The sequence below is a fragment of the Chrysemys picta genome, chromosome 6, assembly GCF_011386835.1.
Source record: "Chrysemys picta bellii isolate R12L10 chromosome 6, ASM1138683v2, whole genome shotgun sequence".
Taxonomy (NCBI): Eukaryota; Metazoa; Chordata; order Testudines; family Emydidae; genus Chrysemys; species Chrysemys picta.
Genome location: NC_088796.1, coordinates 85,437,836 through 85,459,376, shown reverse-complemented (window position 1 = coordinate 85,459,376; position 21,541 = coordinate 85,437,836). Strand labels below are relative to the sequence as shown.

Here is a 21,541-nt window from a genome sequence, read left to right as displayed (position 1 = left end):
GGGATTCAGCCAGTGCTTAATTTGTATCAGGACTTGCCACGGCTGAGCCCTGAATCCTCTAGCTTTGGCAGTTCATAGCCCCGGTACCTCTTGGCTTGCCGCATCAGTTATGAAAGTAAAAAAAATTGGATGAGCCCCAGCACCTTTTTCATTACAAATTAAGCACTGAATGCAGCAGTTAGATCCCCACAGCAGTCTGACAGGTGTCTGACCTGGAGGAGCTCAATCAGATCTGTGACAGATGCTTCCTAGTATAATGGTCAAAGACAGATGAGAAGAAAACTGAATATAAGAAGATACCTCAAATATTTTGCAATATAACAGTGCATAATCTGGGCACTGTGCAAAAACTGTACAGTGTGCAGCTCAGCAGTTAATTCAGTTCAGAACAGTAACAAATATTTGTATTAAACACTGAGGAGTGAAATAGTGTTTATTCTGGTGATGAAGAATATTCTGGGGAAGTAGAATCAGGAAGAACAGCTTTTTTGGTGTATCCCACCATCATCTTTGAATCATAGAAGATGGACATAGTAAAACACTATTTTATCATCTTCTTCATCCCCCGCCCCCCCAGCATTCAAACCACTAGGACTTGCATTATGTTCCTCATATCCCACAGGTCCTCTTTCATAACTGATATCACCATGACCAACACTACCCATATCAATATCAATTTGCTGGAGATTCTTCTCTCATACTGATATAAATCAGGAGTATCCCAAATGACATCAATAAGATTACACAGTAAAACTGGTGACACAGAGAGATGAATCAGGCCCATTGTTTTAAAGGGCGTTTTGATTTCTTGACTGATTTTCTTTTGAGTCTAAGGTTAAGTTTTTGGAAATTGAGTTTTGTTCAGATCTTAAGAAAAAGCACATTTCCACCTCCTTACCTATGTTCTCCTTCTCCAGTATATGCAATGGAGTCTGATTTGATTTTTTATTTGAACCAAAATCAGGAGAAACTCACAAATTATCAGTCTGGAAGGAATACAAATTTCAGGATGGAGATTCAGATACTGGTTTCCATGTACTTTCACTAGCAGCTTGCTTAAGAGTATAAACCATTTTTTTTTAGACTGAAGTTGGGAAACAGGCTGAGCACCTGCTCTAAGAGCTTGAGAACCTTTAACCATCTCCCGTGTTTGCTGAAGAGTCTCAATACAAGAAGTGTTCACTATCTTATAGGACTATGCTTTGAAAAGGTGCAACACATGCTTCCCTTTACACAGGATCTGATCTGCTGGCTGTAGAAGAGGGTGAATGGATCTGTAGGCTTGCCTTTGTCTTCCCCCCATTTCCATTCAGGCCTGCTCAGGGCCTCAAGTATTGTTCTAGCAGCTGGGATCACCAAGGCAAAGGGATACCCACTCCCTGATGCTAGCAGCTGGAAGGGGCAGTGATGTAGGAGCCACTATGAATCCTCTAGGGGCCAGATCTGCTAGCTATCAAGTTTGATTTGTGCCAGGGACCTGGAGCAAAGCATCTTTACCCAACCTCAGATTTGGGATCTCAACATTTATTTCTATCATGCTGATAAACAATATATTATAGTTCTCTAAACGCAGACACAAGAGACCATAACATGTCTGTTAAGGACACATAAGAGCACGGGTGTGAAAAAGTCATAAATCTCTCATTTACAAAAAAAAATCTACTGGTTAACTGTTTCCTGGAATATTTGTGACACCATGGATATGAATAGCCCTAAAGGAATCATTCCAGTCTTTCATATAAATAACACAGATATTCAGCATTCCCTAAATATATTGAGTCATTATGATCTGCCATTCTAACAATATACTCATAATAGATCACTGATAGATCTTTTAATCATACTTTTCTATCCATAATGCTCAAAGAGGCACTGATGAACATTGAAGCTTAGTATAGTAGATGCAACTCAACATACATTTTCAGCCCCTGGGGGAATATCTTAGAAATGCATCCACTGAAATAATTTCATTCTCTCACCAACTATATTACACACAAACATATACATTCCACTATAGGTGAATATTAAATCAGGAAATTCTAAATGAAGGTTTTCCAACCTGTGTTTAGCTATACTATTGTAGACCCCTGCAGAGTATTATCACAGTGATAGAATACCTCACTTCCAATAAATGTAAAAAAAAACCTAAATCAGACTCTCAAACAGAATCTGTAACATAAGGTAGAATTGGAAACTGGGAGAGAAAAAGCACAGTTCAATCCCAGACAGTAGTGACTCTGCAGAGAGTAATACAGAGGAGACTAAAACAGACACACTTTCTACTACAATTTCTAAAGGATGAAAGAGTGCAAGAAATATTTTCTCCAGTTATTAGATACAATATAAGACTTTACCTAAAAGATGAGCAGTACCTAACTCTGGGAGAAAGGAGAGGGACAGCAGAGATGGCATCACTCTACATAGCAGCTTGTCACCAGATCAGGAATGAACAGCACTCACAAATGGGCACATGGAACAAAAACCTATGGCATGAAGCCCTCTTCTGGGCAGACTGTAGCTAGTTTGAACAGATACATAAGGTGTCTGATTCATTTGCACATGTTCATCTTTTCACTCCAATAAAGCATTTTTTAATGTAATTGAGTTGTCTTTAGCTCAGCCCACTGTGCCTATTCCATGTAGAGTCCTGTCCTTCAAACATATATGACTTCACTTTCAAGTTCCTTTTGTTCTCTTTAGTGAACATCACTGTACAATAAAGATCTGAGTTTGAAAGCCCATGTATGATAGAGTGAAAACCTTAAGGAATAAATATGGTGACCTTAAGGAATAAATAAAAAAGACACACACACACACACTGCTATGTGTTTATATTAGAGAAGGCAAGATCAAAGAAATGCTCTTTGCACTTGGAGTGCAAAATGGTGAGGTTGTGACGGTCCTTAGATTCTGTGAGAGGTCATTCCACAGTCTTGGGCTGGCCCCCGAGTCTCATTAAAAGTCAGTGGGACTTGGCTCCTTACTATCTACGTCACTTTTGAAAATGGGCTCTGAGTCTGAGTCTTGGGCTCAGCACCACTTAGAGGCTTTTAAAAATTCTACCCATCATCTCAGAGCCACTGGCAGCTTTTTTGGTTCCACACATCTCAAGAGAGTGATTTCATAAGCAAGGGAACAACCTAAAATTATTCCAACAGTCTCCTCCCCTCCCCCTTTCTCTTTAGTCAATTTGGATAAGTGGGTAATTCATATCAGCGATCTAGCTCTGTATCTGAAGCCTCTGAACAAGGCAGGATGAAAAGGCATTTACCCATCACACTTTCATATAGACAGGTGATGAATAACTTACATCCAAAGGGTCTCGCATATCACTGCTTGCTAGTATGTTTGAAGGCTCTTATTCAATTTTTACTTAGGCAAAAATCCTGTTGATCTCCATGAGCGTTGTGCCCAAGTAAGGACTTCAGGATCTGGTGCACAGCTTTTCACTTTTTAACAACATTTCTTAGTTACTGAAATGTGTGAATGTTTCTTTAAAGAAAATAATCCGTACCTCTTGGCATGATTACAAAATGCTTGCCAACTGGACATTTTGATTTCCTCTGTACAGTAGCTAGGAATCCCTCCATTGATCAGTGAAAGGAGTTATAGTGAGACATACGGTTTACTGGCTTACAGAATGTCAGGTCTTTCCAGACTGTATAAAGATCCATAATGGCACTGAGAAGCTTTTCTGCTTTATCACTGTGACATAGAAGGGAATGTGGAGGCTGTAGTATATTACTGACCATTCACACCCCTTTTTACACAACTTGCTTTCTGCTATAAAGAAAACCATCACCACAAAGACAACATTAAATTCTAGCAGGCTTTGGGTTAAATCATGCCTTTAAATCACAGCCTATAATAGGGAGTGGGCAGAAAGGCAGCACCTTAGTATGAGTTCCAGAAAGAACTGTGCATCAGAAATTGTGGTCCCACTGAAATCAATGAGTTTGTCATTGATTTCAGTGGAGCCAGGATTTCACCCAGTGTTCCACTGTTCCCACTCAGTGGCTCTCACAACTATGCCATTACCCACTCCCTGCTTTGTTCCCTCTGGGGTGTCTAGGGCCAGCATCTGCAGTAGCCTGAGTAGTCCTTGCACTCAGAAGAGATCAAGGTTTGCATCTGTGTCCAAACACAGCACAGGGGAACAAGTAGGATAGAAGACTATTTTTGGTGTCCTTCAGCTCCTATGCACCCACACTTGATTACAAGCTGATCAATATGACATGGCTTCAATAACTGGCCTTTCTATTGTGATACTTTGTGTCTGCACAGAAATCAATAGAGGCCACCACATACCTTAAAAATAAGGCATACTAGATAATTAGTGATGCACAGTGAGAAACTGGAAAGATTACAACCTACGCTTTTAACACTTCTATTTAATTAGTTCTAAAGGAAAATTTCTGGCAGTGTAACAAAAGTCTTTTTATATTAATATTACCTTATCATAAATATCATTAGTTTTACTTCAATATATGCTACTGTGAAAAGAACATGTGTAGTTGAGTTTTTTGTCTCCTACAGTAATTACACGTAACAGATACTGATAACATTTAATCAAACCACAGGAGACTGACACATACAAATTATATTGCAGGTGAGTTAACTCAGATGCGTTAGGCTCTCAACATGGAATACAATCTATCTACATCATCATGTTTATCAATGTGAAATATCATCTTGATGTCTTCTTGTTGCCCAAAGCGTTGTCCTACAGACTTGTTCACATATTAAAAGGTTCCATGTAATCTGCTAGTTTGGTGTTTTGTTCAGTTACTCAGCATCTGAGTAACACCATGTACCTCATATTGCATAACTCAGAGTGTGTTGTGAGATTTCACAGATTTCTCCTAAAAACTGTAGTTTTGCAATAACTTTGAACAGGTAAACCAGTAAATTCAGCCACAGCCAATGGAGCAAAGTTGAGTACATTTCAACAGTTTCATACAACAGGTGATTTTTTTAACATTATTGAATAAAGGACTCGTGCTGAAATACACCTCTATCCTGATATAACGCGACCTGATATAACACGAATTCGGATAGAACGCAGTAAAGCAGTGCTCCAGGGGGGCAGGGCTGCGCGCTCCAGTGGATCAAAGCAAGTTTGATATAATGCGGTTTCACCTATAACGCGGTAAGATTTTTTGGCTCCCAAGGACAGCGTTATATCGGGACAGAGGTGTAGTTTTTCCCCTATAAAATTATACTTTAAAAATGTTATCCCTTTAAATCTTTTCTCATTGGTATTTAATTGTGAAATAATTCAAACGTCTAAAAGTGCAAGATATAATTTACTGGTTAGCTGCATAGACAATGGTATTTAGTAATGGGAATAAATTCAAATATTCCAACATGCTGTTTCTAATCTAATTTTCCCTCAAGATCACACATGTAAATATACTAATTGCACAAACACTCTTATAGAAACAAAAAGGCACTTTAGCAGTTAGGAACAAGCAATATGTTATTCTTCAACACTATCAAGTAATAAGATATACTTAATAAAAAAGTAATTAGACCCACTACCCAGCTGGATAGACTTCCTACTATATTGTTTTTCTTTCCTTTGTGATTTAAAACCTTAGAGGTAGTTTTCAGCACTGGTCTATTAAATAGATACGGTGTTTAAATAATAATTTTGTAGTTACTAATTTAAAACTATTTAAAATGTCAAAAGTTTCCAGGCTTCAATCACTTTTCAAATTATTGCATTGAAAATACTCATTAACTGGAACATAAATGGTATCATTTTTTATCTGCCAGTTCACACTACTCTCTGCTCATTGTAAGCAGAGTAGTAGTTTCTAATGAACCATGAAGAGAATTCACTCTGAAAAACAAACAGGGTTTGGAGCCCAATCCTGCTCTTATTGCCATAAATGTATGGTTTCAATATGATCAGGATAAGGCCACTGTGTGTCTTTCTAAAAGATATTATAGAGAGAATGTGGATAAGGTAATTGCCTTTTATTGAGGCAACTTCTGTTGATGAGAGAGACAAGCTTTCAAGCTACACAGAAGAACTCTATGTGACTTAATAGCTTGTCTCTCTCACCAAACAGAAGTAAAAGATATTACCTTATCCACCTTGTCTCTCTAATATCCTGGGATCGACACAGCTACAATTACACTGCATACAAAATATTAGACCTTGAGAGTTCTATTTGTGTGCATGTTCATATGTGCGCGCGCACCCCCCATACCATAAATCCTTCCTGTCCAAAGTTTACAGTTAGCTTATTTAGGTTATGCCCCCAGTGCACTATTTACATAAAAACTCTCCCTCTTAATACTGTGTCTCACATTTATTCCATTCAGGGGGGAAAATGGTTTTGAGCTGTGTCCAAGTAAATAGTGACAATGCATGATGGCATGGAGGTATGAAGGGATCATCACCACCAGTTTGGGATTGATGCATTACTCACTAGTGCCAAAACCACAAATGAGTTATGCACACCATGTCAAAGAAGTGCAAATACATGTTTTATACCACATCACACCATCACAAGCACATAGCATAAGGCATGTTTTACAGAAAAAAATATTTTACATATGTCTTAGAGCTTTAGACAATGTTATTGGTACTATTTTTTGTATCCTTCCACCTGTAAAATCAGGATTCCTTAATAACATGAATTAAAAGTGAAAGCTTGTCTCAAGGAGAGAAAAATTATAATTTATAAACCTCAGAAACCTCGAAAATAGCCTAAAATAGCTGTTTGAAACAGAAAAAGTTGTTTGATTATAACATCTGATATATAAATTAAAGTTGGAAAGATTAAGAAGATATATTTAGATAATCATCTTTTTGAACCAGGAATTGTCCTTTTAGAGTGTTTGGAAAGTACCTAGCACATAATAATGGGTGCTACCATAAAAAAGCACAACTAAATATTAATACTAATAGAAAAGGGTGGTGATTGGGGATCTAGGGAAAGAGAGAATTCCTAACTTTCACATAGAACAAAGCTATCATTTCTGTGAGATGCAGCACCTTTAACATACTACTGATAGAATACCAGTGGTCAGTTTTATGGGAAAATTTACTTTTGAAAGAAGGAAACATTTCTTCAGCAATGTGGTGGTGAGATTTTTTGTTTTGTTTTCCTTTTTTTCCCCATTGGTGCTATTAGAAGTTGCTCTTCGGTTTTGAATATTAGAAATTGTCCTACTGTTGATGATTATTAGGCAGACTACAGGTGAGCTTGTCAAAAGATACATAAGTAAAATTTATCAGATGCATATCACCACTCCTTACATTCTAGCATTATGCTACACATAAACAGGTATATACATGCCTTACGGAAGCGCTCTTACTGGATCCATAGTTATGATTACTTTAAGATATGCAGCTAATTTATGAATCTTTCTTTCCCCATCCACCCATCTGGATGGGAAAGAAAAATTCATAAATGGATATTCATCCATAAACTGAAAGAGAAAAAGTATAATACTTGAGAGTTTGGAAGCTGTGGTATCATTAATATTTTCACAAGCTAGCGGTGAACTCAGTACTCCTGACAGGCAAAGAGAAAAGCAAGTTTAAAAGGAACATATACAATAGTCCCTAATGTGTGACACCAATTGATATTATACGTTACATGTAATCTACTGTATTTTACTTAGTTAATTTCATTTTTATTTTATTTTTAGATTTTTTTTTCTTTTTCTTTTCGAATCCACTGAATATTCAACTATGAAAGACTCAATATCATTAAGGTACTACACTCTAATAGCAAAAGAAAGGTTCTGTACTGCAATGGTAACAAGAAGTTCCAAGACGAAGACTAGTTGACTAACTTACATAGAGTATGGTCATTATCATATAACAATGAATGTTGAGTTCAGGGGTATTCCTAGACAGAAAATAAAAACTTTCGTAAAAATGGAAGACTTTAGAAGCAGAAGTACATGCTTTCTGTCTTCACCTATATACAGAGAAGAGATTTTATGTGAGATTTCTTTAATTTGTTGGCAGTATTTCCATTCATTCCCCAAATCATCCTTAATAGTTTTGGTCACAGTTGAGCTGAAATGTGTGTGAGATTTAATTATGTTTCATGCAACACTTCATTTTCAGAGAGTTTCAATGGAAGTACTGTGCCTATCAGAGTTTCATGACCAAGTTTCAGGCAAGCATCCAGGAGCTAATTTACCAACTGACTAATTTACGGCTGTGGAGCCAGCTTCAAATAAAATAAAAATGTTTGCTGGCCCCCGAACAAAACTTTACAGGAGTATTTGCCTTGCTCCTTACTTTGAAACTGTTCTATGACTTTTCATGGTTTCTGATTTATGGCTGTATAGGTCAATTCCTTTTCAAACACTTTTGGAGTTCTAATTCTTTGGGAAAAGCTAACTACTTTCTAAACCTTTAACTGAAGCAACATTGGTACAGAACTTAAAGTGTATGAATTCCCAATGACAACCATTATCTTACTGTGCTAAACTGTTCAGTGTGTCATCCTTCAGGAAAGGACATATAAATGTCATGTTTCAATTTCAAAATGATATGTTTTTTCAGTTTCAAATATGGTGTACTTTAAAACGTCCTTACTCAGTGAAGGAATATCTCAGAACAATATGGATAGAAGAAAAACTTCAGAACAATTCAGTTTGTGTCAAAAAAGTGGAATTCACAATCTAGACCATAATCAAACTCAGAAAAAGTTGCTAACATAACAAGCAATTCAGATTTGTGAATGTACACTTTGTGGTGAACTCCAGATCTCCTTACTCAGGTGTTTTTCTATTTATTTCAATGGAAGTTTGAGTAAGGACAAGGTAAAAACTGAAGTATGATCTTCAGTATATGGCATTAAAGTAACACCAGAAAAAAAACCCAGTAGATTTAGTAGAAGAATGAAAATGTCATCCCATTTTCTCTAGGAATAACTGTTTATCATATAAAAACAATATGCAATACCACCCTATTGGCTAAATTTTAAATTTAATTTATTTAATTTAAAATTTAAACTAAGAATCTGATTTTGTGATAGCTGTTTTCATTAATTCAGATAGGAGAGTCATGTTCTGAAAGGGATTTCAGTAAGTGAAGTACTGGTATATTAAAGGGAGAGTAGAATTACTGCTGCATAGCTTTGCAGTAATTGGGGGACGGGACACAACACTCCTGGGACATTTGAAAAACAAACAACTTGCACTTTTATGGGATACATTTTTTGTTAAATATATAGTCTGCCACCTCAGATGTAAACTACCCTTTTAAAAATGATTATCCATGTGAAATAAATGACTTTTCAGGATTATGTTTTGTGTTCTTGTGTGAAATGAGGGAGAGGTACAACCTAGTGGAGACAAAAATCTCTCAAATTTTATTCCTGGCTTTGACACTGGTTTTCTCTATGGATTTAAGCTAGTTATTTATCTTCTCCAAACATCAGTTTCTCCATTTGTAAAATGGGGAGTAAACTTATTTCTTTATTTCAAAGGGGTGTTTTGACTACTAACCTACTAATATAGGCAAATTGCTTTCAATAGGAAAAAATAAAAGTGCATTAACATAGCCATTCATTTACCAACATAAACTTAGCTTGACTTCTCTCTGAGAAGTATTAGAGAAAAGGCAATAAATGTGGTTCACACCTGATTTATTTTACCCTTCATAATTCTATACTGGGAAAAACTTGATTTTTCCCCCCAAGCCTTGTTTCTTAAATTGTAAGAGTGACCTCTAGTGCTTTACTGTTTTCTTGTATTCTGGAAGTACTATTTTGCAACAGTTTTAATATGCCTTTCTGATCTGATCTAGTCTTGTGCATACTGCCAAATGATATTAATGTGTGATTCAATTATCATGGTCTTATGAAAATGGATGTATTCATAAACTATACAATTCAGAAGGATGAAGAGAATTAAATCTGAGGCTGGATTGCAGCAGTGTGTTTTACCAAAGGAGTTTATTATTCACGTTTAGGGCTACTCTATGCACTTGAGTATCAAATGAGATATTACTGAATGACAGCACAAGATCATTTTGGTGCTGCAGTGTGATCATCAGGCTCATGGGAGCATGTTTAGTTTAAAAGCTGTCCACAGGAAAACTCTTCAATACACATACCACACAGCACTTCTAACTTCTTTGTCGTGACTTAGATGTTTGCACGGAGCTGTTCCCTGCTACAGTGCTGTAAAGTTATTCCTGAACATTCCCAGTAGCACTAACATTCACATTCTTAAAATACAGTCACTATTTCAGCCTACCCCATTCACATGCTGTACAGCCAGCCCCTTAACTGGATTAAAAACCAAAACAAAACAGGTTGCTCATTTTAAGCATCTCACATTTAGGCAACTATTCTGGTAGATAAGAATATAAGAATGGCCATATTGGGTCAGACCAAAGGTCCATCTAGCCCAGTATCCTGTCTTCTGACAGTGGCCAGTGCCAGGTGCCCTAGAGAGAATGAACAGAACAGGTAATCCTCAAGTGATCCATCCCCTGTCGCTCATTCCCAGCTTCTGGCAATCAGATGTATCAAAAATAAAAATCATTATGGTCCACTGAGGCCAAAGTACAACCAAAGGAACACCAAACAATTACTGAACAGGTAAAATGCTTAGAAGTTAGTGTCTGATACATTTGTTTAGGGTGAAAATGGTCAGACTTGATTCAACATTGAAACCAAAGATCCCAGTGCTAAGTCAAATATACATCAGATCTGCCTTCTAGAGGACAGGTTCTCTTACACATTGTGATCACGGTCTCTATTTTGCAATACCACCCTATTGGCTAACTAAGGCTTACTCATTTAAAAAAAAAAAAAAAAAAGAAAGAAAGAAAAAAAACGAAAAAAAAAAACTTTCTGCTGCTACTGACGGTGCCCTCTTCCTTAGTCATACATGAACACTATTCTCTAAGCAATCATCACACATCTTGTCCTCAAGATTTTTTCTTTGTTACATTTGCTTTGCTTATGAACTGTACACTACTGTGCATCAGATTTATTTGAGTGCCAGCTTGTTCAGGAGATGCAGATATCAGCCTTCCAAATTATAAATTGCTAAAAGCCAAGCTGATGCAGCATACAGTAGAAGTCTTCCAGTAATTTCAATGTAAGACACAATGCCTCGTAAAATGCAGCACTTCTCAACAGGAAACAAAAATTAAAATGGGGATGGAACATGCAATTCCTTCGTAAAATGTTAATTTCAGATTATACTGGAACTTGAACTTCTCAATAGAATTCTGTATATAGATTTGTATAGAAATGTATAGGACGTATTTTAAAACTTAAAAAAATCACATTTCTCAGCCAAGGAAACATTTTTAGCTAAGCTATTTGCTGTCATGTTTTCAGAAACATTAAGCATTTATTTCAAGAACAAGATTTATTCCAAAGACAAATAAAATAGCCCAGAAGTTTTCAAAACAGTCTGGTCTGAGTTTTAAATCATTTGCAATACTTACATTTATTTCCTGCCACTATTGTGTTCCAGTTATGCACAGGTAACAGAAACAGCAGCTTGAGGAAGATTTCAGTGACAGAATCCATGCTCACATTTATTGAGGCACCCAAAAGAACTAGAGTATTGGGAAACAGCTGCTCTGCACTTCAGTCCTATTCTTGCTTCCTCTTCTCTCTCTCTCTCTCTCTCTCTCTGTGTCTTTCTTCTTTCAGTGCTTCTCAGTAGTCAGACTCCTCAGTGAAATGCACTCTGCAACTGCTCACACATGCATACACACCTCCAAATCTGCTTTTTTTCTCCCCTAACAACAGCAATCCCTTAAGAGCAGCAGCAAGAATCTCTCCTCCAATTTCACAGAATCACTCAGGGCTAAACTGCAAGACTACCCTGTACAGCTTGCTTACAGAAGCTACACATTCACATGTGTCCTGGACACCCCTTGTGGTGATACGTAGGAAATGTGAGTCTCTGATGAAAGCCAGACAATATGATAGAATATATTGCACATGTGCACGGGGACAGAGTCTTTGCTGGGTTTTCACTGTGCCCCATTCTTTATAGTGATTTTTAAGTATGTGGAGAGTATATATTTGTTGTACATCCTGCTTTTCCTCTTCCTTCATACACAGTATCTAAAAAGAACTTTCAGTTGCTAAAGCATTTAGAAGTACTGCATTTTGGAGAGAATATATTATAATTCTCAAGCATTTGTGGTAGGAACTCTAAGAGTAGAGGCAAAAGTGCATTTCACTTTCGCTTGTAAAGTAAATGTAGGAACTAATAACCTAGTCTCCATCAGAAAATAATGCCTCGAAAATTGCATTATGAATACTACTTTGACATTAAGTAATAACCCATAAATGAAGGAGCTTCAATAAGATGTATGTCACTTGATTAAGATTGTGTTAGCCTTTCCTGCATGCTATAGCTTATTTTGAAGGTTAAAATAAATACTTTGGGTGGATATTTAGCACACAAGATAATAACTTGGGATTGCAGTGTTCTTTAAACTGTCCAAAGGTTTGTTATAGGAGTATAAAATCTTTAGTTTAGATCAAATTTTCAGAAGGATTTTGATCTGTACATTTTAACATATATCCCCAAAATATATTTGCAAAACAGGCTAGAGTGGCTGTGAATGGTAAACAGAGTAATAGATACAAGCCTGCATCCATGAGAAATGGTATCAGTTTATTAGGGCCATCCTTGCATCAGTGAGGCATTTTGTGCTACAGTGATCAGTCACCTCAAAGAAGGGCAGGTAGAGCGTCTATCACTACCATTTCGTCACGGTTCCCGTGTCAGAGACTAGATTTACACTGTAGACTGCACCAGAGGCTACTAAAATGATGTGTAGAGTCACCATGTTCCCAGCTTCTCTAAAGCATGCCCCTATTCCACCAAGTACCATCTTCTTTTGGGGGTCTCCCAATATGACTCCCCCAATCTGGTGGGAAGGTGGTTATGACCATCTTGTGTGATCACATCTTCTCCCTGATGGTTTTTTTTTCCCTATGGGGGCCTTCGTGCAAAAGTTTATGGTAGGATAAACCAGCCTCAACTATTGGTGAGTTCAGCCTATTTAGCCCAAATCCTGCCCTCTCTATTGCAAGCACACAGCTTCAAAATGCAGCAGGACCAAGGAGGCTCTCCTGTATGAGTGGGCCAGAGTGTGGAGGGGAAAAAACCCTTATAGAATCATAGATGATTAAGGTTGGAAGATATCTCAGGAGGTCATCTAGTCCAACCCCCTGCTCAAAGCAGGGCCAAACCCAATTTAAATCATCCCAGCTAGGGCTTTGTCAAGCCAGGCCGTAACAATCTCTAAGGATGGAGATTCCACCACCTCCCTAGAGAACCCATTCCAGTGCTTCTTAATATCCAACCTAGATCTCCCCCACTGCAACTTGAGACCATTGCTCCTTGTTCTGTCATCTGCCACCACTGAGAACAGCCTAGCTCCATCCTCTTTGGAACTCCCTTTCACGTAGTTGAAGGTTGCTATCAAATCCCCCCTCACTCTTTTCTTCTGCAGACTAAATAAGCCAATTCCCTCAGCCTCTCCTCTTAAGTCATGTGTCCCACCCCCCTAATCATTTTTGTTGCCCTCTGCTGGACTCCAATTTGTCCACATCCTTTCTGTCCTGGGGGCCCCAAAAATGGACACAATACTCCAGATGTGGCCTCACCAGTGCCAAATAAAGGGGAATAATCATTTCCCTCGATCTGCTGGCAATGCTCTTACTAATACATCCCAATATGCCATTAGCCTTCATGGCAACAAGGGCACACTGTTGACTCATATCCAGCTTCTTGCCCACTGTAATCCCCAGCTCCTTTCCTGCAGAACTGTCGCATAGCCAGTCGGTCCCCAGCCTGTAGCAGTGCATGGGATTCTTCCGTCCTAAGTGCAGGACTCTGCACTTGTCCTTGTTGAACCTCATCAGATTTCTTTTGGCTCAATCCTCCAATTTGTCGAGGTCACTTTGGACCCTATCCCTACTGTCTAGCGTATCTACCTCTCCCCACAGTTTAGTGTCATCCACGAACTTGCTGAGGATACAATCCATCCCATCATCCAGATCATTAATGAAGATGTTGAACAAAACCGGCCCCAGGACAAACCCCTGGGGCACTCTGCTTGATACTGGCTGCCAACTAGACATCAAGTCGTTGATCACTAAGCGTTGGGCCCAAAGAGCTATCCAGCTTTCTATCCAGCTTATGGTCCATTCATCCAATCCATACTTTTTTTAACTTGCTGGCAAGAATACTGTGGGAGACCATATCAAAAGCTTTGCAAAAGTCAAGATATATCACATCCATCACTTTCCCTATATCCGAAAATCCAGTTATCTTATCATAGAAGGCAATCAGGTTGGTCAGGCATGACCTTGGTGAATCCATGTTGACTGTTTCTGATCATCTTCCTCTCCTTCAAGTGCTTCAAAATGGATTCCTAGAGGACCTGCTCCAAGATTTTTCCAGAGTTTGAGGTGAGGCTGACTAGTCTGGAGTCCCCTGGATTCTCCTTCTTCCCTTTTTTAAAGATGGGCACTATATTTGCCTTTTTCCAATTGTCCAGGACCTCCCCCGATTGCCATGAATTTTCAAAGATAATGGCCAATGGCTCTGCAATCACATTAGCCAATTCCCTCAGCACCGTTGGATGCATTAGATCCAGCTCCATGGACTTGTGCATGTCTAGCTTTTCTCAATAGTCCTTAACCTGTTCTTTCACCACTGAGGGCTGCTCACCGCCTCCCCATATTGTGCTGCCCAGTGCAGCAGTCTGGGAGATGACCTTGTCTGTGAAGACCAAGACAAAAAAGGCATTGAGTACTTCAATTTTTTTCCACATCACCGGTCACTAGTTTGCCTCCCCCACTCAGTAAAGGTCCCACACTTTCTCTGACCACCTTCCTTTTGTTAACAGACCTGAGAAACCCTTCTTGTTACCCTTCACATCCCTTGCTAGCTGCAACTCTAATTGTGCTTTGGCCTTCCTGATTACACCCCTGCATGGTTGAGCAATATCTTTATACTCCGCTCTAGTCATCTGTCCAAATTTCCACTTCTTGTAAAGCTTCCATTTTGTGTTTAAGCTCACCAAAGATTTCTCTGTTAAGCCAAGGTGGTTTCCTGCCATATTTGACATTCTTTCTGCCCATCGGGATGGTTTGTTCCTGTGACCTCAATAGGCTTCTATAAAATACCGACAGCTGTCCTGGACTCCTTTCCCCCTCATATTAGCCTCTGAGGGGATCCTGCCTTTGAGTTCCCTGAGGAAGTCAAAGTCTGCTTTTCTGAAATCCAGGGTCCGTATTCTGCTATTCTTCTTTCTTCCTTTTGTCCGGATCCTGAACTCGACCATCTCATGATCTCTACCAGGCCTTCCGATGCGGGGGGAAGGGGAAGAGGAAATGCAAAGGGGGAAATTGCCCAGGGGCCCGGTCGATTTAAAAGAGCCCGGGGGCTCCTGGACGCTGCTACTGTGGCAGCAGTAGCGGTGGCTGGGAGCCCTGGACCCTTTTAAATTGCCCTGGCGGGCCCCAGGGGTCCTAGACCCATGAGACTGCTCTGAGCCATGCAGGCCGGTGTGATTGGCCAGCGCACACAGGTGGTCCCCGAAGTGACTGGTTCATCACTTCCACCCCGGGCCCCGCCCCCCAAGGGATGGCCCTGTCCCTGGCGCCTGGAATTTCTGTCAGCAGCCCTGGTCACTGCTGCCCAGGTTGCCACCCACTTCTACTTCCCCTACCAATTCTTCCCTGTTTGTAAGCAGCAGGTCAAGAGGAGCACAGCCCCTAGTTGATTCCTCCAGCACTTGCACCTGGAAGTTGTCCTCAACACTCTCCAAAAACTTCCTGGATTGTCTGTGCACTGTTGTGTTGCTCTCCCAGCAGATGTCAGGGTGATTGAAGTCCCCCATGAGAACCAGGGCCTGTGAACTGGAAACTTCTGTTAGTTGTCCGAAGAAAACCTTGTCTACCTCATCCTCCTGGTCTGGTGGTCCATAGCAGATGCCCACCACAAGACCACCCTTGTTGCTCTCACCTCTAAACTTAACCCAAAGACTCTTCATGGGCTTTTCTCCAGTTTCATACTGGAGCACTGAGCAATCATACTTCTCTCTTACATACAGTGCAATTCCTCCACCTTTTCTCCCCCACCTGTCCTTCCTGAACAGTTTATACCTATCCATGACAGTGCTCCAGTCATGTGAACCCTTGCATGCTTCAAACCACTACCCCATAGAACCGGTCACCATACAGAGGTGTTTGGTGATGGGAGCAGACAGCGGGGAGGAAGTTTGGATAATGTTCATATAATTTTAACTTTTGGTTGCTTATCTAAACCAAGCTTCCAAACATCTTGGGCATTCACTGATTTAACTAAAGATGGGGAAAGGAGGCTGTTTTGCTTTTACACAGCCCGCGCCACTTAAGTTTTGGTTTTGCAAAACAAGACCAGGGGTGGCTCAGATCAGGGCATTAATTTAGCCGAACAACATATTAAGAGATATTTGGATAAAGATTTGGTTTCATTCCATCTATAATGGTGAACCAGGGTCATTCAGATTAGGAACCTCTTTTATCCAAACCACTAAAGTTCAGATGGAGGGCACAAAGGAAGTTCAGATAATCTGATTTGGGCCCTGTCCAGATCAAATTCTGCTTTTATTAATATGGTGTAAAGCTGGAGTAACCCCACTAAAGACACAGAGATCAGAATTTGCCCCCCTAATTTACCTATACTTCTTCCCTTATATCTATTTACCTAGTTGTGTTTGCAAATGCATTGTTTTAACCTGGCTGCTAAGCTGAACTTTTGTCATTTAATTCCTCAAAATAATATTGACCTTCTGACAGACTGAAATTTTCTTTCAACTGCATCCCAGCAGCTACTTCTAAAGATCAGTATCTCATGAGAGAGTCTTGAACTCTATAGTTAGAAGAAATTTCATATTTAGAAAATAGGGCAAACAACATATAAAATCTTGGCAAGGACTCCCTGTGGAGTAAAGTTCTTTAGAATTAGCTCTACGGACCTTGGGGTTTCAGCATAGAAAGAATAATAATTCTGATAAAGTAGTAATATGGTCTATAACATTTGTGATAAATACTTGTTTTGTAAAATACCTATAGTGGTCAAAAAGGGGTCAGAGATTTCATCTGTGTCTGAACTACAAGGCAGTGAGGATTAATCTGATCCACCCCTTTCTTATAACTGCGGAAATGCCTTTTTTGTTTTTAGCAACAGAACATCATCCAGAGGTATATTTTATACAGTGATTCAGAGATGTGTGTGTAAAGGACATATCTGGCATTTCAGGTTAACCATCATGATCTTCCCTCAGATACTGTATGATTCATTGTGATGAGGTTGGCAGCTAAAAACCACACAAAATAATAAAATGTGTCTCACCTTGAATACTGCAACCTTTCTCTCTGCCTTCCCCTCATTGCACCCCCACGCTCTCCAACCTATTTAAAATGCTGCTGCTCAAACAATCATCTTCTGTTGCTCTGACTGTATCTCTCCTGTATTTGAATCCCCAGCAGCGGCTCACTTTTCTCCCCCACATAAAATTCATGCTTCTCATTAAGTTCTCAGCTGCACCTTGAGGGCCCTGCACCCACTTTGCTTCAGTTAATCTGTCTCCCACTCCCATCCAGCTGCTTAAGCTCTTCACAAGCCTTTCTGCTCATTTGTAGTCCTCTCACTCCCATCTTCCTGGCCTTTTCCACGCTATTCCTTATTCTTCAAATTCCAGTTCCCTCTTGTATGTCAAACAACCTTCTCTTCATTCAAATTCCTCCTCCAAACATACTTCTGTAATACAACATTGATTTTCCCCAAGGAATTATATATGTGTAAATTGTGTATTTTTTATATTATACACACAGATATATATGATTTAGAGCAACTATAAGTTCTTTGGGACAAGGACAACATCTTCTTTTATTTTTGTACAGTGTTAAGATTACAGTGAATCATCAACAGCATAGTATGGACTACAGAGGGTCTGGGATGGCTTGATTTTATCAAAACTTTAGTCATCCACTTGTAAGCAGAGTCAGGATGAGCTCTACCCTGACATCTGGTGGTGAATTATGGCGAGTGTGGGAAAAAACCTCCAGGGGCTGATCTTGTTTGCATAGGCACACCCACCCACCTGGCATGAGACAACAGCAACTGATAGTGGTTACTTTGGATGGGGTGGGATCCCCAGTTTCTCTGTTATTGGGGTAGGAGGAATAAAGTGTTGTTACCCTTATTATGTGAATCAAGGATAATGAAACTGTTTTATGACAGAGCGTCTCACCATCACCTAAGTAGCACTCGCTAGACAATGGGCATGGGTTCCACAACCCAGTGAATTGAGAGAGGATGGGGACAGGTATTTGTACCTGATAGTATGGGTCCCCTTTGAGGGCTCAAAACAACAATTGCCCCACCTTCTCTCTCCACTGTTGAATGTCAGAGCTAACTTTGATTCCATTAGGAGTCTAGTTACAGGCTGCTGAGCTGAATTCACTTTGGGCCAATGGTGCACCAGCACTGGGGCTCCCCTACTATGAGCTGAAATCACTAAGAGCTGAAATCACAAAAGAGCTAAAGTTATTAAGAGCTGAGATCACTGAGTGCTGTGTTAAATAGTGGGGGAGCCTGAAGCTATATTGCTAAGCGGCTGGTGGAGCAGCTTGCAGGGACGGCTGGAGGAGCAGCGAGCGGCGCGGAGCCTTGCAGGGACGGTTGGAGTGGCCCAAGGAACGGCGAGGGAGCCGTTTGCGGGGACGGCTGGAGTGGCTCACAGGTCGGTGAGTGGAGCCATTTGCGGAGATGGCTGGAGCGGCTCGTAGAGCAGAGCAGTTCGTGGGACGGCAGGAAGTGGACTGGCTCGTGGTGAAGGCTGCGGTGGAACCCCATGGAGAGACGGCCGGCCGGCCTCGGATCACGTAAGGTACCCCTTAACACCCTGCGTGCCCCCCTTTTACTCTGGGGCTGCACTGACCAGGGACACAGACTTTGGGGGTTGTTGGACTTTCGGGACTTTGGGTGATTTTTGGGTTGCTGGATTCAAGAACCAAAGGGAAAGGACACAGCACAATTTGCTGGGGTGGGTCTTTTGCTCATAGTTTGTGTTATGAATCCTGTTTGTGGTGTTTTTCCAATTTAATGCTGATGTCGTTTACCTCATGTTATTAAACATTTTCTGCTACACTCAGATTCCGTGCTTGCGAGAGGGGAAGTATTGCCTCTTAGAGGCACCCAGGGGGTGGTATATAATTGTCCCAGGTCACTGGGTGGGGGCTCGAGCCGGTTTTGCATTGCGTTATTGAAACGGAACCCCTAGATACAGAACCCGGCTCTTGTTGCTGCCAACTTAGATGGGCAGAAGGGTTACACACTTTTGGTACCACCATCCTCCACTTTCCAAGTGTCCCCTGCTCTCTTTTGACAGACTCAAATTGAAATGAAAATATTATTCCCCTGTAAAATAATTCTTGCCCTGGTTCTTTGGCTATGAGAAGAATAAAATTTTAAATCATGCAAATCCTACTCCTGGCAATGCTCAGACATGCATAGTAGTATTAGAGGCGTCAGAAAGATGGCAAAGCTCAGTTAATGATATAACTGTAAGAAACAGAAGGAAAGACACAGTAACACATAGGCTTAACTGCTTCTTCCTTCCAGATCTCTTCAGTCAGAAAACAAACTTTACATAAGAGATTTCAAATTACTTTTAATTTCCACCATACCACAGGCATTCACTACACATTATTTTATTAAAACAAATATTACAACTTAATATTTACAGCATTTATCGCCTGGAGAATGAGAATTACAAACAAGAAAAGTATTCCGTATTCCATGCTGATGCAGTACGAAGTAGTACTTTAATCCTCTATATTAACTTTCCTAGCTCCCAGGAGAATTCCTCTTGTAGCTCCCTGAAACCACAGGACATGCTGTGAGAATTGGCCAGCTATGCCTCGGTGTCTTATGCCTCTTGCTTTTAACTAATCCAACACAAATGCATGATTATTCTATCTCCAACAAACCAACATTTCCTGTACCCAGATACAATATTAAGGTTCTATTATGCCTTACTAAACTACAAGAGAGTAAAAAGAAACACACATGTTTAAATGCTTCAGTTCTCATTTAGTCAAAGAAAAATGGACCCTATTCCTTGTGTTGTGACCCTGGGTGTAAACCTCTATCTACGGCCACCTGCTACAGTTGTGGTATTATAGATTCCTCTTGACACTAGTATACTGTAAGATGATGCATGTAGAGCAAACCTTAACTGTTTATTGCAAACAGAGCTGTCACAATAGCATAATCTCCCTCTCAACATTGCTAGAAATCATGCAAACCCCTACCTTAAACCTTGTCAGAATACATATAGGAGCATGCAAGAAAACAATCCCAACATGTAGAATACTTTGGCACTTCACAAACTAAAATAAAAACCGTCCTCACATAAAGCAATTGAATATATTGATGTAACTGTAGAAGTTTGTAATAAATATAGTATACAATAAAAAGTACTTGTCAAAAATGAACAGTCTTACCATTAATTTGCCCAGCAGGGGCAGAGTTGTTCACTTTGTCTGTTGATTGTAAAATAACAGGCTGCAAGTTTCTCTTCATGGTGTATCAGTTGAAAAAGAAGAAAGGAAATGTTCTGTCTATGAATAGCAAGCTTTGCTGTTATTTTCATGAAAAATTATTTCATTAAAGGATAAAACTCTAAACCTTTCTCAGATGAAATAAAAGCCCCAAGTAGGGTGATGAGATAGCCAATGTGAAAAATCAGGACAGGAGGTGGAGGGTAATAGGAGCCTATATAAGAAAATGACCCAAAAATCAGGACTGTCCCTATAAAATCGGGACATCTGGTCACCCTAGCCCCAAGTGCAGCAGAACCAGTTCAGGTTGCCTGCAACAGGATAAAAACTGCAGCAAGCCTGCATCAGAGTCCGCTGCACAGCACAGAGCACCACTATGTGTGGACTAGCTGTGGACCAGCAGGGCAGCAAGTTTAATGGCCAGGACCAGGTGTGTTAATGTAATGGCACCGCCAGAGGATCTACAGCTGCTCTTGAATCGTTGGGCATTCCTTCCCTTCAGGAGGTGTTTAAACCACCACAGGGTTAATTGCGGGCAGCTTTTCTGCCATTTCTTAGGGTACGTCTAGACTACCCGCCGAATTGGCGGGTAGTAATCGATCTATCGGGGATCGATATATTGCGTCTCCCGTTGACTCCGGAACTCCACCAGGGCGAGCGGCGGTAGCGGAGTCGATGGGGGAGCCGCGGACATCGATCCCGCGCCGTGAGGACCCGAGGTAAGTCGAAATAAGATACGTCGACTTCAGCTATGCTATTCCCGTAGCTGAAGTTGCATATCTTACATTGCCCCCGCAAGTGTAGACCAGCCCTCAGACTTGAGGCGTTGAAAGGTCTTATTCTTTTCAGCTGTCGTGGATCTCCTTATGTGCATAGTCCAGTCACTTAAGGTATGCATTGCAAAGAGGAAAAGAGAGTTTGGGCCCTTACTAATACAGTAACTCACCATCTCT

General features: G+C 40.3%; 1 protein-coding gene across 2 annotated transcripts in view; it reads right to left on the bottom strand.

Moving 5' to 3' along the window:
* Positions 1-21,541, bottom strand: part of CNTNAP4 (contactin associated protein family member 4) — a 479,082-nt gene that overhangs the window by 298,893 nt on the left and 158,648 nt on the right. Inside the window, exon 1 of one of the 2 annotated variants that reach the window (XM_005309700.5) lies at positions 11,447-11,870. The exons of the other annotated variant lie outside the window; for it this stretch is intronic. Within the exon in view, the coding sequence (XP_005309757.2) occupies positions 11,447-11,531 (85 nt within the window). The 5' untranslated portion in view covers positions 11,532-11,870. Of the gene's footprint in view, positions 1-11,446; positions 11,871-21,541 lie in introns of those variants that run through there. 2 annotated transcript variants of the gene reach the window in all.